The sequence below is a fragment of the Gorilla gorilla genome, chromosome 2 (assembly GCF_029281585.2).
Source record: "Gorilla gorilla gorilla isolate KB3781 chromosome 2, NHGRI_mGorGor1-v2.1_pri, whole genome shotgun sequence".
Taxonomy (NCBI): Eukaryota; Metazoa; Chordata; class Mammalia; order Primates; family Hominidae; genus Gorilla; species Gorilla gorilla.
The window spans coordinates 152441547-152458813 of NC_086017.1; the positions used below are offsets into that span (position 1 = coordinate 152441547).

The window sequence follows — 17267 nt, forward strand, 5'->3', positions numbered from 1 at the left end:
TGTGACTTTGGAGAAAGGGAACTATTAAGATATAGCTTTTACCTTTGCTTGACTCATATTTTGTTCACAATTGAAGACTTGAAGGGTTTTTTTTTAAATTATAATGCTGTATTTACTTAGGCCAAAATAATTCTGACCAAAAAAATCAACGTGTAGAATACATCTGAAGCATTTTCTTTAATACTACCTTTCTGTTCTTGGTAATGGTATTTTAACTGCACAAATGAAAGGTAATTGTACATTTTCTTTCTAGCAGTTGTGGTCATGTTTAAAACCCTAAGTTCTGTACACTTTGAAGGACAGCCTGGACCAGAGTTTGTCACTAGATGTGGTGTTTTCAGCTCTTACAAGGTAAAAAATAGGCCAAGGCTTGGGCTCTGGAACTCTCTGGTGGTAGAGTGGTAGCTTGTAAAAATGCCTTTGACATGTTCTTTTTTTCCTTTTAATTCAGAAATGGTATTCATCATAATGTAATGGGAACTGCTTATTAACTAGTACTATGTTTCAAAATTGTATTCTAAAATCTTTTCTTTCACAGCTCAGACTTGTAATAAGGTTGAATTGAGTTAGCTGGGTTTTCTGTTTTTTGTTTTGTTTTTGCTGTTTCATCAGGAATTCAGAGTAATAATTCAATTTCTAGGTTTCAGATATTTGTACCACGTGGGTTTAGCACAGGGGACTGCAGCTGTGCCCAACAGACATGTGATGACTGACAACTATTTTATGTTCAGCCTGGACATATAACAGTTGTTTACACAGAAGTATTTGTGGGAATTGGATTTGGTCATGATGCCATGTTGAGCCAAGAGCATCTTTTCCACAGAAGATGATGGGACTTGAGAGATGTTTGGGAATTAGAAGATGTGGGAGCTGTAATCCCATAGCACCTCACCCTGCCGGTGAAGCAGGGACTCTTCCTGTGGATCTTATTTTTAGGGCTGTGAGCAAGCAGGCTGTGGGGGTCCTGCTCTGGGCTCAGAATCCTGGCTGTCGCCTGGCATGACTTGTATGAGTCTCACCAGATGTCTTGAGGAGCTGCTATAGACCCCAGGGGTAGGCGCAGAGCTCCTATGGAAAGAAGTGCAGGAAGATGGCAGGAAGGGAACCAAGGACTGCGTGACTTCTTGAGTCGCTGTAGGAGCCTCCTACCTACCTGGAGATGGAAAGGGGGAAAGGGAGCTCTGGAAAACTCAGGCTGGAGATTGAACCACAGTGCCAGAAAGAGCCAGTTGGCTGGTACCTCATCCTCTTGGGGTGGGGCCCAACAGAAGCTGAGGCAGATGTTCCAGGCAGGAAAACCTAGGGCAAGGCAGGGACACAACAGCTGAGTCAGCCCCCAGGAAGGCTCACGGTGGCAGAGGAGCCATGAACATGGTTGCAGACGTGGCTGCCTACCCTGATAGATGGGATGGGGCCAGTGAGTAGGGGAGGGGCCAGTGGCCAGGATTTGAAAGCAGAGCCACAGCATGGAGCAGAAGCAATAGTTCAAGGAAAAGGGTGACTCCTTGTGTTTAGATTGTGGTATAGGTGTCTGTGTGATTCTTCCGGTGGGTGGAAGTCAGACATAGTACATATCTGCTCGACAGCAGGGCTCTGCCTGTTGTGAGATTTGCTCCCCACCGCCACCTGCTCTTTTGTCTCTTATCCTCAGTCTTATTTAAAAAGCAGGATCCTGCAGCTCAGAGAGGGGGAGCCAGTTGTCAAGACACACAGAAAATAAGCAGCAGAGCTAGGAATTGAACACAGATCTGCCCATCTCTGGAGCCTCGTCCTTTACACCACATTAGGGCTCCTTTCAGTCTCTTCCACTGAAGTGTCCCCAGCAAAGAAACACCCACAGCAGCAGAACCACGCACTCCATTTCTCATGTTGGACACAGGCACGTGCACGTATACACACACACACACACCCCTACTCCTTGGGGTCCTAGCTTCAGCTGCAAACTTCTTCAAATCCATGTGAATTTTGGATTCTATCATCATTATTTAGCCATTTTAATAAACCAAGACTAAAGTATGATCATTATCTTCAAGTTTTCTAGTGAAATGGGCTCCAAAAGAAGGCATCCTGGGATTCGGTGTTCCTCTGGCCAGGCTGTGTACATACACCCCTAGGGCTGTGATCACACCAGACTAGTCCCTAGCACAAGTAGAAATAATGGAAATGCTGACCATGCTAGAGGCTATCAGAGGAGAGTCAGAAGTGGGAGGGTGCAGACCCCAGAGGGTATCAAGGGGAAACGGTGGATGTTCCCACTGTTCAGCAAATGAAAAGTCACAGATTGGTGGAGATGTCAGCAGTGCAGACTAGAAGCAGTCAGGCAGTTACACGATCCCAGCCATCTGGTTAACCTAACGTATTTAAATCTAAAACTAAATATAGCTGTTTTCCCAAAAAGCACTCCGCATATTAAAGAACGTAGACAAGATGGAGATTTTCATGTCGTGCCTACAGATGAGGATATTGAGATCTAGATCCTGGCTTAGAATTTCCTGGTGAAGATGCAAGGCATTTCCCATTTATTGTATCAGTTAGCTTTTGCTTTGTATCAAGCTCCCAAAACTTACTGGCTTAAAATAGCAACCATTATATTTGCTTATAATTCTGGGGACTGGCCATGCAGTTCTTTTAGTCTGGGCAGACCACTGATAACCATCTGCTCGTGGTGTGGCTGGAGCAGGGTGGTCTGGGATGGCCTCATTCACAGTTGCGGTGACAGCAAACTGTCACCACAGTTTGTTTCAAGGGAGCCTCAGCAGGGACTGCTTACCTTGGCTCCATGTGGTCTCTCATGCCCCAGCAGTCTGGCCTAGGGTCTTCACATGGTGGTCTCAGTGTTGGAAAAGTAGCAAAGGAAGACAAGCCCCAATGCATAAGTACTTTTCAAGTCCCTGCTTGTAACACATTTGCTATTGTCCCATGGCCAAAACAAGTTCCTTGGCCAAGCCAAAAGTCAGTATAGGAAAAGACCGGGTAAGCCCATGGATACAAAGGGCATGAAAAAATTGGGGGCTGTTACTGCAACAATTTACCATGCTATAAAACTGAGACTTATAGCAAGTAGCCACTGTTTCCACCAAATGCCCACCTGAAGACAACTGTAAACCATACTGTGGCTAATCCCTTATGAAAAGGCAGTGTCAGCCAGGCACAGTGGCTCACACCTGTAATCCCAGCACTTTGGCAGGCAGATCACCTGAGGTCAGGAGTTCGAGACCAGCCTGGCCAATGTGGTGAAACCCTGTCTCTACTAAAAGTACAAAAATTAGTCGGGTGTGTGGTGGCAGCCACCTGTAATCCCACCTACTCGGGAGGCTGAAGCAGGAGAATCACTTGAACCCAGGAGGCTGAGGTTGCAGTGATCCAAGATCGCACCACTGCACTCCAGCCTGGGCTACAAGAGCAAAACTCTGTCTCAAAAAAAACAAAAAGAAAGAAAGAAAGAAAGAAGAAAATGCAGTATCAAGTAAGACCATAGGAAACATACTTAGCTGTTCTACTGGCCTCTCCCACAAGTCAGGGAGGGGGAAATCCCTTAAGAGCATGGAAGCAGGAAGTAGTTGAGGGACAAGACAGAAACAAGCAGCAGAAACAAGGCCCTCGCCTCCCACATGCAAATGCAGGGCAACCAGCAGGCAGGTTGGCCTCTGAGGTGATGACACAAAAGACACCACGTGGCATCAGAAACCGGGGGTGGATGATTCCCCAGGGCCAGCACAGTGGCTTCCCAGGCCCAGAGTGAGAGGCCTGAAGACAAGATTTGCACCAGAGCTGCAGAGGGAGGGATGTGCAGGAGAACATGTGTACGTGTAGTACTGAGCTTGGGGCACGGAGGCACTGACTCTCGGTTAGGGATAGTGACTCATGGGACAGAAGCGTTTCCCTCAAGCTCTTCCTTTCCATCTTGGGCCTGGGAGGATGGCTCCCACAAGAAGGGTGGCAAGAAGAAGGGCCATTCCGCCATTAACAAGATGGTGACCTAAAAATACACCATCAATATTCACAAGCACATTCAAGAAGCATATTCAAGAAGGGGCTTCAAGAAGCGTGCCTCTCCAGCACTCAGAGAGATTGAAGGAGAGGGAGACTTCAGATGTGCACATTCATACCAGGTTCAACAAAGCTGTCTGGGCCAGAGGACTAAGGCACGTCCCATACCGTCATGCGCGGCTATCCAGGAAACGTAATGAGGATGAAGTTTCAACAAACAAGCTCTATATTTGGTTACCTATGTACCTGTTACCACATTCAAAAATCTAGTCAATGTGGATGAGAACTAACTGCTGATTGTCACATATGCCAAATAGAGTTACAAAACCACAAAATCAATAAATAAAATGAAATTGGGATCTGTTTGTTAACAGAGATGCTGGTTGCTGGACACACAGGCGCAATCGTAAGGTGCAAGTGTGTTTTCATCAATCTGTTAGCAAATGTTCTCTTTTGGTAGAAAGTCTGACAGGTCCCTTAAACAAGTGGGTTTTCAAAGTCACCTACTGGGCCCTTGGGGAGGAGGTGGTAGGCAAGGGGCTCTGGGAGTCTGGTTCCTGCTTCATTCCCAAAAGATGTGCTTTTCATAGTACAGCTTATTGAGATAGGATTCACCCCAGGTGTACAGCTCAATGGCTATATTCAGTTATATTCACAGTTACGCAGCCCTCACACATTAGCAGATGAGCTTTTATCTGATTTTGTCTGTCTGATCTCTGAAGAAGATTATATTTGAATGGGGAAAAGATTCAAGTTTGAAATTACCATTACAATCTAACTGTAGTTTAAGAACCTTTTCTAAAGAGACTATGGTTTGCAAGTTCTCTTTAAAATCCCAAAGAGAACCAGGAAATAAACTTGACTTCTAAAACTGATAGGGTAAAAGTTATAGTAGTCATTCATTTTTTTTTTTTTTCCACAGAAGGGACATTTAGGACCTTATTCAGCTTTTTTAAAAAGTCCTTTTGCACACTTCTAATGTGGTTAGGGGAATTTTGAATAGGCGGGACGAGGCTTCCAGAAGACCCATGGATACAGCTGAAACAGGCTTAGTGGTCCAGGATGAAGGGAGGTCTCAATTAGCGGATGGAGCTAGTCAGTTTAGGAGCAAATCCCTTTGCACACCCAGACCATCCCCCAAGGCATTGGGGGACATGTTGCGACGATTGTTGTTCAGATTAACAATTACAATTAAAGAATACCAAGATCATTTCAGCAGAATGTCCACCAAAAAACCTTGAAGATTTAAAGGTTAAAGGTCACAGCAAGATGAGTCCATGTGAAGATTTCCCTTATTGTCCAGCACATTGTAAATACTCAATAAACATCCTTTGCGTTTTTCCTTGGGAAGGTCGTGTCTGTAAAATATCTCATTCCCTGTTGATGTCGGATAAAGCGTTCAGGAACTAGTTTTTGCTTACTAACTTGAAGGGAGCATTCTCGCTTGGGCTTATTTGGGGGCAAAGACTAATCATAGAGCATGCTGTTGTTCTCCAGCTAGAGATGCATGCTTCCCTGCCAGGGGACTGGGCTAATCAGATTATTTTCAGTTGACAAGTTTGGTTATTTTCAGTAGACAAATTTAGTTTTCCACCTCTAAACACTCATTTATCACCTCTGCTTTATTCACAGGACATGTTCCCGATTTGAGGTGAAACCATGAAGAGAAAATAGAATACTTAATAATGCTTTTCCGCAACCGCTTCTTGCTGCTGCTGGCCCTGGCTGCGCTGCTGGCCTTTGTGAGCCTCAGCCTGCAGTTCTGTGAGTAGAGCCGGGCACCGCAGGTCGTGGGAGGGTAGGGGCTTCATAGGAAACAAGGAGGCCCCAAAGGCTTGTTTTGTAAATGAACAATGAGGCTGAAGACAACGAAGTCTTTTTATTGTTGGCACTCACAGTGGCCGGTTGCAAGGAGGGATCCTAAACCACCGAGCAGTGTTCTGTGTGCTCTTTTGACTTTTGCATGAATTCCTGAACTGCCTGGTTATTCCCAGATTTTTTGTTCAGATTCACCAGATGGAGACACTGACTGGCCCTGCTTGACTTCTTATGCCGAGCCACACAGAGCAGAGGTGTTTGGCCCTTTGATTGGGTCCTTGCAAGTTGGGTGTCTGTTTAGCCTTCAGTCAGCCGCGGGGCTGGAGTTGTTTCGAGAAGGGTGGGGAGATTAGGTCACCAGTATCAAACCCACCCCCCAGGCAGCAGGGGCTGCATGGGAAATCCCCTGTGACGAGACAGGAGGACTCTGATAAAGCCAGGCCATGGGCCTCACCATGCAGCATCCTCCACTGAGATTCCTAGGCTCAGGCCAGGCCCCAAATCTGTGCACACTACAGCTCACCTAAGAGTGGCTGTTCTCAGACACAGATCTGGCCCCAGGACCTCCTTAGTGGCAACACCTCAGTGGTGGCCCATGGTCTTCTGAGAGGCCCCTTGCCCTCCTGTGGCCCCTCTCTGCTTCTTCTGTGCTCAGATCCTGGTGCTCCTTTGCCAAGAGCGTTCTCCTCCTCACCCCCTCTCATTGTTTCCCTTTCAGCTCTTGCCTCTTCTCCTCTAGGACCCTTCCAGGAATACTTAAGGGTTTGGTGCTTCTTTTATATACATCAGGATGCCCTGAATCCTTGAACGTGTCTCCCTCCCTCCTTCCCTTCCTTCCCCCGTTTTTTTCTTGAAATAGGGTCTTACTCTGTTTCCCAGGCTGGAGTGCAGTAGCACGATCACAGCTCATTGCAGACTCAACATCCGAGTTTAGGAGTTTAGGTAATCCTCCCACCTCAGCTTCCTGGATAGCTAGGACTGGAGGTGTGCACCACCACACCTAGCTAATTTTTTGTATTTTTATAGCGATGGGGCAGGGTTTCACCATGTTGCCCAGACTGGTCTCAAACTCCTGACCTCAAGTGAGAACATAAGTGTTACATAAGCATAAACCTGTGCATTATGGATTAGTGCCATTTTTTACAGCACAATAATAAGCAACCAATAAAGCAATTAAATAAATGGAGCAATTAAACTCCATTTCTACAGAAATGGGGAAATTCCAAAGTCACAGTTTACCTAGAAGAAGAAGAGCAGTAAGAACATCAGCCTCCCTAAGTTCTGGTATTACAGGCGTGAACCACCACGCCCGGCCCCCTCCTTTCGCTAACCATGCACTAGTATAATTTTCAGTTCTTGCGTCTTTTCCTTCTACCAGATTGTCTGCTCATTGAGAGCAGGACCACATCCTGTTTCTCTCCGTATCCCAGGAACCAGCACTGCCTAGCACGTAGTAATATTTTGTAAATGTCTGCTGAATGCATGAATCCATGCCTGCTCTAAAAAGCAGATGGAACCTTATTTTCTTTCCTTCTGTTGCTGTGTATTTGAAGCTGAGAAAACATCTGTGTGATGCCAGGAATTGTGTTGTTGCTGTCACCTGCCTTCTCTCCATTTAACCACCTCACCCTGATGGGTGGGAGACAAGCAGTTGGCACCCACACCACCCAGGACAGCTGTGTGAGGAGGGGCATTTCTGTTGCAGTTTGAATGATGGAAAGAAGGGCAGGTGGCTCGGTAAGTGGGATGTTATGAGTGCACAGAGGAACATGGGGAAGGCTTGGCTCTAGGACGAGGTGGTTTCAAGAGAGGAGGCTTTGAGGAAGTTTCCCTGATTCACTTCCAATTGTGACATATTTCCATGTACATGCATATGACAGGCTATTTCTAATAGTAAAAAGAATTAAAAATACTCGTTTTATCCTTCCAGAATTGGAAAAGAGGTCAAAAGAAGGTGGGCATCAGAAGTTTAAAAATATTCCAGATGGCAAATGAATTGTAAAATATGAATCCTTTCCAAAAAGTGTGGTAAGATTTTCAGTAGTTTGTTTATAAATTTTCATTAAAAATTTTCCATCCTTTGGTTGGAGAGGTAGGATGTTACAATCAACCCTGATTTTATTTTGAGAGGCTGACAGGTTCTGAGACATGAATGTGTGTTACTTGTGTTTGTGGCATTTCTCTTGCATGAGCTGGTTTCCACGTCACTGAATTGGCCTGTGTGTTTTGCTTATATAACTCTTCTGAAAGTACCTTCTGTTTTAGGAAAGCCAATTTTCAGCCATACTTTTTTAAGGAAAATTTTGCAGGGTAAATTAGCCTGTCTGGGTCTGAGCTCTTTATTCTTCGATACGTTGGAGATCGGAAAGATATTAAGATATGGACGTTCTTACTGCTCTTCTTTTAGGTAAACTGTAACTTTGGAATTTCCCCATTTCTGTAGAAGTGAGTTTAATTGCTCCATTTATTTAATTGCTTTGTTGGTTGCTTATTATTATACTGTAAGAAACAGCACTAATTCATAACGCACAGGTTTCGCTTATATACCACTTATGTTCTCATTCTTATCCTAAAATATATGGACTTTTTTCTTTACCATTTCTTTTTACTTATTTTTGAATACCAAATTAGCATATATAATTACTTTAAGTAACATATTTGAGGCAACTAAGTATAACTCGGTTTTCTCATGCTTTAAGTAAAGAATATAGCTTTGTTATCTGAAATGATCATATATTTTATTTGGTCTTATTGGTAGTTTTCTTTTCCTGATGTTTTGAATATGAAAAAGATAGCCCAGGTTACGATTCAAAAATCAGATTGCTTAAATAAGTATGTCTTCCTCTGGATACAGAAAGTATGTAGTGAACCCACATATATTTATTAAGTGCTTATGTGTGTTTGACGTTTTTCTACACTGTGGAAGTGGAGGTAGTAAGGAAATACAGAAAAGATTAAGATACTGTTCACAGTTTCTCAAAATATGTTCATCTTAAATGGTGCTAATGACTTGCTATATGCTAATTGTCTTTAATAAAAATAAGTCTATTTATGTTTTCAAGTCTTTAATGTTTTGTGTTTGAAACATTCTGAAATTCCTGATGTTTGAATTGTAGAAGGGAACAGGCAAGGCATAGATATTTTTGGTTATTGTAGTTAAAATACATACAAGTGGAAAAATAACTTCAAATTAAAGGACTCCTTTAGTGCAGCAAGGAAAGACTGTCAGGATGTGAAGACTTACGAATCATGAGTTACGTTTCCACTTTTTGTGCTCATTTGTAATCATTCACTTCCCTCCTTGGCCCTTGCATTTTCTTAATGCTGATTTTATGCTCATTTCTCCATGTTCTGACCACCATTCCCAAAATGGTGGTGTGACAGGAGCACGCAGGCTCTAGAATCATAATTTGAATGTCAGCTTCCCTGCTAAGTGGCCGTGTGTCCTATTCCTTCTTCTGTAAAATAGAGTTAATTATTGCTGTTTTGCAAGGTTGCTGTGAGAACGGAGATACGGGAAAACCCTTGGCTCATGGAAGCATAGCCAACATAAACCTTTTAAGCAAACCAGTGCAGAGTTCCGTCATAGTGCACCATCATCAGAAACCGGGGCTCCTGGTGTTCCAGAAGTTGCCAGAGTTTATGTTACTTCAGCCACTTGGTGGGGAAAGCTTTTGAAATAGATCACGCATGCATTTGTTTTTAATCAAGAGTGCATTGGCCATGATGGGGTTAATTTATACTGAGCACATGGCACCCATATCTGGGGTTTCCCTCTTGGTCAGGGCCCTGATTGGCCAGAGCAGAGTCGAAGGAAATGCTGAAGGTGAACTGGAGATTCAGATTCCCAGTGGGAAAAGAGGAAAAGAGCAGGGCTAACCTGCAAAAATGAGAGTGAGGGTTGCTGTCAATATCTGAAGGGCCCTTTCTGCAAGAGGAGGTGAACATGGAGACACATTTCAGTTAAGCATATGGTAGAACTTCCTAAAAGTCAGTGCCATGCAGAGGTGGAATGGATGGTGTGTTCTCCGTCACTGGAGTCTGCAAACTCTGGAGGGCTGCTCTTTGAAGAGTAAAGTATTGGACAGGTCATTGAGTCTGATCCCATTTAAAGTCTGTTTAAACTCTAAGGTTTTATGAATTTTATCTTTTCTCATTGATCCAGTGCCATGAGTATGTGACACTTTGTTCTTTAGCAAATGTTCTTTAGTTTCCACTGTGTGTTAGGCCCCAGGCTGAGAGTTTAATCCCTCATGGGCCCCAGGGAGCTCTTTGTCCAGTGGAGAAGAATCACAAGCCGACACCCTGGAATACCAGGTGCTGTGTGCTGGGACAGGTAAGAGGCAGCAGCACAGTGGGGTCAGAAAGAACGTGGGCTCTGGAGTCAGACTGCCTGGATCAAATCCTTGTCCTGCCACTTACCAGCTATGTGACCTCAGGCAACTTCTTTACCCTCTCTGTGCCTTGGTTTCCCCATCTGTAAAATGGGGACAATGATAGTTCGTATTTCATAGGGTTGGCAAAGGATTCAGCAAACTAATATTTATAAAACACCCAGAACAGTACCTGGCACATAGTAATCACTACGTATGTGTTTGTTCAACAAATGAATTAGAGATCATTTATGGAAGGGTAGTATGAGAGACTAGAGTACAGGAACCCAATCCAGCTTGGAGTTGGGGAAGACCCCCTAAAAGAGGTGGCATCTGAGTTCATCCTTTAAAGAAAGCAGGAGTGGTCAAGGAGGCAGCTGAGTACAGGTGCTCCTGGCCAAATGTGCAAAGGCAGAGTGAGAGAGAGCAGGCCCGGGTGAGTCACCTGTAGGTAGTTGTGAAGTTGGAACAAAGTCTGGGACCTACCTCCTATCACTACACTATTCCTGAGGCTGTGAGGAGCCACTGAAGCGAGGAAGACACCATCAGATTTGTGTCTTGGAAAGACTACAGTCCAGCACAGTGTTTTCCAAAGCACCTTCATCAGAATAACCTGGGAAGCTTGTCAAAATGCATGTTCCAAAACCAAAAAAAAAAAAAAGCACATTTTGTGCCCTTCTTTACAGAATCAGAATCTTGGTGGTAGTGGAACCCAGAAATCTGCATCTTTAACAAACTCCCTGGGTGAGTCTAATGCACACAAAAGCTAAGAACTGCCAATCCAGAGGCTGGTGAAAGGGTGATGCTGGGAGGCACCTCAGAGGCTCTTTTGCTCATCTAGTAGCAAGCTGAGGGTGGCCCCAATGAAGGTATTGACCCTGAAAGGAAGAAGCAAAGCCAAGAGACGTCATGGTGGTTCTGTGGAACTCTAGCTAATTGGGTGGTGTCCTGGGGCTAGGATGATGGTATCGGGGGGACTCTACCATGGCACCCGGGAGTCTGGCTCGGGGAGTTCAGTAGACACTTCATTCATGCATGCATTCATTCACGTAAATGTCTCATCTCCATCTGGGATAAGTCTGCCATAGGTGGAAGTAAATTCTCAGAACACAGACTGGGAAGTCAACCATGCAGGGCTGGTGGCTCCCTGGGTCTGAAGAAAGAGGCCAAGGGAAAGTGCTCAGAGCAAGAAGGGAAGTGAGACAGGGCCTAAGCAGCAGGACAATCTGGGGCAGAGCAGAAAGGAGACCAGGCTGGGAGGAGTCATTGAAGGGCATGGACATCATTGGAGGTAGCCAACGGGCCCAGTGGATGCAGTGTCCTGCCTAAGAGTGGACCTGATGGTCTGAGGCCTATGAGAGACCCTGTCAGAAGCCACCATCTGGGGACTTTGTATTCCCTGCTGGTGAAGCCCTGGTTTCCGGAGGACCAGGGCTCCTTGGAACAGTGGAAGCTGCTCCAGACCAACAGCCTGTGAACTTGCTTTGTTTGGCCCAACCCCTGTTTTTAGATTTTTAAATTTATTTACCAAAGTTTTAAAACTAGGCAATTTCATGTAAACTTCCAGCTCCTCTTTGAAAAACCAGACTCTGCAGCAACCTGAGGCCCACAGAGCATTACGGGGACCGCTGGCAGGAGCCGGGCAGCTGAGTTGGGGCTGCCTCCCTGGGTGGGGAGAGTGCTGTCTTGGTCGCCACAGCGCCCACCTGCCTAGTCCCTGTCAGCTTCTGAATTTGTGCCCTGTGATGCAGATGGAAGAGAGAGCCAAAAGAAAATCTGAGCAGATAGAGGACAAGGGTCCACGAAGGAGACAGAACAGCAGCAGCCAGGGGGTGGACTGTGGACAGGAGTGGTCTAGAAGCCAAGGGGGCAACCTGCTTAGAAGTTCTCAGGTGGGGAGCTGAGGAGGCCCCGCTTAGCCAGCTCTGTGTGTGTGAGAGAGGGAGAGAGAGAGATGGGGGGAGAGGGAGAGATGAGGGGGAGAGAGGGAGAGATGGCGGTGGGAGAGAGGGAGAGACGGCAGGGGGAGAGAGGGAAAGAGTGTGCATGTGTTTTCGATAGTTTCCCTGGGAACTCTCCTACCTGCAGAGCTATCATGTTTCCTGTGGCCCCGATCCCCTATATCCCCTCCCTTTTTCTGTGCTGCTTTCAGTCTGATATCCGCTAAGAAAGAAAATAACAATGCTTGATAGAACAGTGTGTACATTAACATAGAACTGCCTCTGAGTAGGCAAGCAAGGAGCCCTGACAGGTGCCAGGGTGCTGTGACACCTTCCTCGGTGGTTCAGACCCTTGTGTCTTCAGTCCTGCTCACTCTTGTAGATGGCCATTAGCATTTGTGGTTTCGACTCTTTGCAGGGACCCCTGAGATCTGTAGTATATGGTGATAGTGATTCTGCTGAGGCACACATCTTGATGAAAGTAGCAGGAAGTGAGCTGCTCAGCTGCTGAGGAAACCACGTCCTGCCACACAGCCAGGGGAGGTGGTCGTCCTCTGTTCTTTGTGCTGTGTACGTTCAGTGGAGAAAAGTACAGAGTGGTATGTTTGAATGTGGGGATGCGTGAAGATCTCAGTATGCTTCATGGAAAAGATTTGGGGATGCAAGCCCTTAGAATGCCCAGGGTCTAACGTACTGTGTCCTCTATTCTAAAAGCCCCAATGCGCTTCCTCCTGGGCTTTTATTTTGTTCAGCTGGAGACAAAAAGTATAAGAAATTGAAAGTGAAGGTTTACATTGTTAACCTAAGAGTTCTGTCATATCGCCATCTCTTCATTGTGACCAAAGTTTTAAATTCTGTATTTTTTGTTAATTTTGGTCCTTTTCTTAAAGATTTTACTTTCTGTTTGATTTCTGGGAGTTTTAATTTTGCTTTTCCTCAGAATGCTTTATGTCCAGTTGCCACATAGAGTTAAATATCTGCAGGTAAAAAAAAAAAAAAAACACCATAGATGAGTGACAAAATTAAATCTGATAAATAAGCTATTGTCACAATTTCTTAAGCTCATGTTGTAGATGCATTGCAGTGGGAAGGTGAGAGTGTCATGTAGCAGGTTCTTCTGCAAGCTGAGAATGGACACATTTATGTCTGTGGGTCATTTCTAGTTTTCTTTCAGGGTGGAGCTAGATAATGACCTCCCTCCCTCCCTCTCTGTCTCCCTCCCTCCCTCCCTCTCTGTCTCCCTCCCTCCCTCTGTCCCTCTCTGTCTCCCTCCCTCTCTCCCTCTCTCCCTCCTTCCCTTCTTCCCTTTCTCCCTTCTTCCCTTTTTTCTTCTTAGTTCCTTATCTTAAAGAAGTTCTCATCAATAATTAGATGAGGGGATAGAGATATCTGTTTAAAGATGTTTACTGCAGCATCATTTGTAATAGGAAACAAAGGAGAAGGCAACCAATGTGTACAACAGTAAATACCCCATTACCTCATGATCACATAGACCTGTCTCTATTGACTTGGAAGGTTGTGCATAATATATTAAATTTTAAAATGGTACCTTTATATGGGGGTGGGTGGGGGGGAGAGAGAGAGAGAGTGTGTGTGTGTGTGTGTGTGTGTCTTGAGTCAGCAAGAGCAAATACTATCATGGCTAGTTAGTAAAAATAGAAAGCATTAGTAGAAGTATTCAGTGAATTCAGGAAAGTGCCTGGAGATCTCTAAGATCCACTGAAGAGATGAACAGAATAGAAAGCCACAGGATTTATGTGGCTGTACCCACTGCAGGGAGAGCGCGAGGCCAGCTGGAGTCTGGTAGGCAGAGTGTGCGCCTGCTGAGCCAAGCCACCCAGTGCAGACCCCACTCACTCCCTGTTGTCTTGGCAACAGGGCTTTGGCCCCATGCTGATGACATTAAAAGGAGGAAGCCCACCTTGAAATGAAGTGAGTGCTGATCAGAGGCAGAGCCCTGTTATGTACCAGCAGCCCCACCTCACAAGAGAGAAGGAAGAGGCTGATCTAAAAGAGGCGACAAGGGCAGAATCTGAATCCTGTACACGAGGGTGAAGTAGGGCAGGCACCTGGGAGGGAGCTCTGGGACTGCCTCACCATCCTGCCCTCACTACCATCCTGCCCTCCTGCCAGTGTGGCTGTCACACACATTACAGATGCACTCTGTGCCTCAGAGCCGTAGCTCAGGGGTGGGCTCAGGTGGGAAAGAATGGGGAGGCGGCTGGGATGCATGGCCCCTCTCTAGGATTTATCTGGCTGGAGCTTCAGCATCACATCTTGCCTCTCTTTGCCCTTTTCTTTTCCATGTGTCATCTGAGGGGCTGGACTCCACTGGCCAGGGGTCTGCCCATCCACACCACCCCTAGGTATCTACCAGAGGGTGAGGCAGCTCTTGTGGGATGTCCACATGCCTGAGAGTGCAGGCCCCACCCTGGGCCACGTTCTCTCTTTCCTTGAGGTGGCCTCCCCAAAGCCCCTCGCCTGTCTGGCTATGTCTTTTGAGCCTTTACACAGAAGGCAGACAACCCACCCACCCTCAAGGACAGGTTGCTGGTTTGGTGGCCTCAGTGGATTGCAGACCTTTGAGACACAGGAAACTTATTTGCTCCTCTTGGGGAGAGAGAACAATGTCCTTGGGCCTGAGTGACCGTCCGTCACCATTCCCACCAGAGCAGGGACAGAAGCACATGTTTAGCCTCTGGCAGGGCACATATATACTGAAATACTAAAATATTTCTTATGGGGTTCTCTGGGTGGTAGGATTTATGGGTGATTTTCCTTTTCTTTTTATACTTTAGTGTTGAATGACTATTTTAGGATGAACTCATGTTTTTTATGAAGCCTAAAGATCCCTTTTTATTTTGAAAAAAGAAAATCTGTTCATCTCTTCTTGAGTGTTGAAATTGAAAACCTGTTTCCAGGTACTTTGGGTTCTTAGCCTGAACCTGTGGACTTCTGCATTGTCCCATGGGGTTTCAGGGATCTTGTAAACCCCCAGAAGTCAAATTCACAAGACTGTGTTCACATCGTCTTTCAGAGATGAGGATCAATCGTTCTCATCAGATTCTCAAAGGTGAGGGTCATAACCTTCATGATCCAAAAAGGTTAAGGAGACAGGTTCTTTTCATGGTTCTTTCTGGAGGCCTGTCCTGGAAATCTCTTATTTCTAGTTTCCGTCTTGAGTGTGTGGTGATTTGGAGTCTGGTGTTGGCATCATCTAATCCAATGGCCCTGTTAGGGTAAGGCCAGTTACCAGCAGCTCCCAGAAGAGTGTGGGGTTTCTTGACTCCTCTGAGAGGCTGCAACTGGGGCTCAAGCCCAGGCCACAGGGGGAGCCCCCATGCCCAAGCAATGGGTGAACTTAGGTCCCAGAGGCAAATGTCAGAGGAAAGGGTCAGGGAGGGAGGAGATAGAGCTTGCAAATAGCCCAGGGAGCAGAGCTCCAGGCTGATAGGATGTGCCCAGCCCTGAACTCTGCTGGAGTTCTCCGGCTCCCTGAATGCTACCAGGCGTATCAGAAGCACTTAATACATTCTTACCTAATGTGGTTCACCATGAGGCAACATTAAGAATGAGGAAAACAAGAAAGGTTGGTGTATTGCAGCTCAAAGTGGATAGATCAAAATGGGAAAAGCAAATTCAACTGTTTGATCAGTCTCATTTATGTAAAACCAAGTGTCTCAAAGTCTACAAATGTGGGCTTGACTTTTCCCATTTCACCTGTATAACATGATTCCCACTCCAGCCTTTAAAAGCAGACGATGAGAGGCAGATAACAACTGTGGACTCTTCGTTGTGGTTCTGGTTTTCATTTGACAGTTACAATGCACTTTTAAAATTCAGTACAGGTTAGAGACAGGGCGGGCATTTAAGATAATTTAGTGGGTTGAGGAGCACTAAGGGGAATTGTGGGAACTGACAGAGCGCGTCATTATTCCTTGGCAGACCAGTGAAGGAGAGAGAATTCAAGAGCCTTTTGGTTTATTTGCGGGGAGAAATTGGAGAAATTAGGTGGCAGGACTGGGGGTGTTTTAGCTTATGAGGAGGCGCTATCTCAGATAAGCTGAATGTATTTAAGGGAGCCAGAAAAGCTGCTAAAATTGGAGTGGCCAAGAGGAGAAGGGAGATTGGCTGGTTGTGCTTTTGTGAAGGGATGGAGTCAGGGGTTTGATATCCCTTCCAGATCCCAAGTTGAAGGGAGCGCCTTTTAAGAGCCTGCAAGAAACAGGAATAATCACATCCAGGGGATGGATGTAGAAAATAGCATTCATTCATTCATTCATTTATAAGATGGAGTCTCACTCTGTCACCCAGGCTGGAATGCAGTAGTGTGATCAGGGCTCACTGCAGCCCTGAACTCCTGAGCTCAAGCGATCCTCCTGCCTCAGTCCCCCGAGTAGCTGGAACTCTAGGCATGTACCACCATATCCCGCTCACTTTTTAAACATTGAAAATAGTATTTCTTGATTCCTTACCAGAATCCATTCACAGGTGGTATCTCAACATCATCATTACCACCCTGATCTGTAGGTATCATCACCTTCATTTGACAGATGAAGGAAATGAGGCACAGAGAGGCAGGGATACTTGCCCCAGGTCACACAGCTAGGAGGTAACAGAGCCAGGACATGAATTCACATCTTTGTAATACTATAGCTCATTTGCAGCCCCCAGCCCCAGGCTACCTCCCTGCATTCAGAACCATGGTAGCAGGGGCAACTGAGGACAGATGTCAGTGGAGTTCCAAGGAAAAAGTGACTGTAGTCCCCTAAGGAAGTGACTAGCCCAGTGTTGAAGTCCCAAAAAGGGCAAGGCAGACCCTGGAGCTAGGAAGGTAAACAGATAGTGGAGCTGGACCTTGGCCCCAAGAGGTTCTTTGCTGGTGTAGTCAGTGGGGTGACTTGTGTGGCAGCTGATCCCAGAGCAATGGAGACAGAGCTGAGCCAACACTTTAGCCTCATCATGCTGACATTTCCCGGGAAACTCTGGGTCCCTGATACCCAACTGTAATCTGCCAGGTATCTGTGTAATCAGAAGAAGGCTGACAGCCAAATCACACAAGCATGGGGATGGCAGGAGGGAGGGGTTTGGAAGCCATCTGACTCCCACTGCAGAAGTGTCTTCCACATGGGACAGCCTGTCTTTC

General features: G+C 45.9%; 1 protein-coding gene across 5 annotated transcripts in view; it reads left to right on the forward strand.

Annotated features, from left to right (window-relative positions):
• PXYLP1 (2-phosphoxylose phosphatase 1) overlaps window positions 1-17267 on the forward strand; it is a 62757-nt gene that overhangs the window by 22631 nt on the left and 22859 nt on the right. For 2 of the 5 annotated variants that reach the window (XM_031009254.3, XM_055383065.2), the window contains exon 2: window positions 5623-5754. In XM_031009254.3, coding sequence (XP_030865114.1) covers window positions 5676-5754 — 79 coding nt within the window. In that variant the 5' untranslated portion in view covers window positions 5623-5675. Of the gene's footprint in view, window positions 1-5622; window positions 5755-7208; window positions 7546-7576; window positions 8216-17267 lie in introns of those variants that run through there. The other 3 variants (XM_063704260.1, XM_055383066.2, XM_004037766.5) reach the window with 3 other exon arrangements.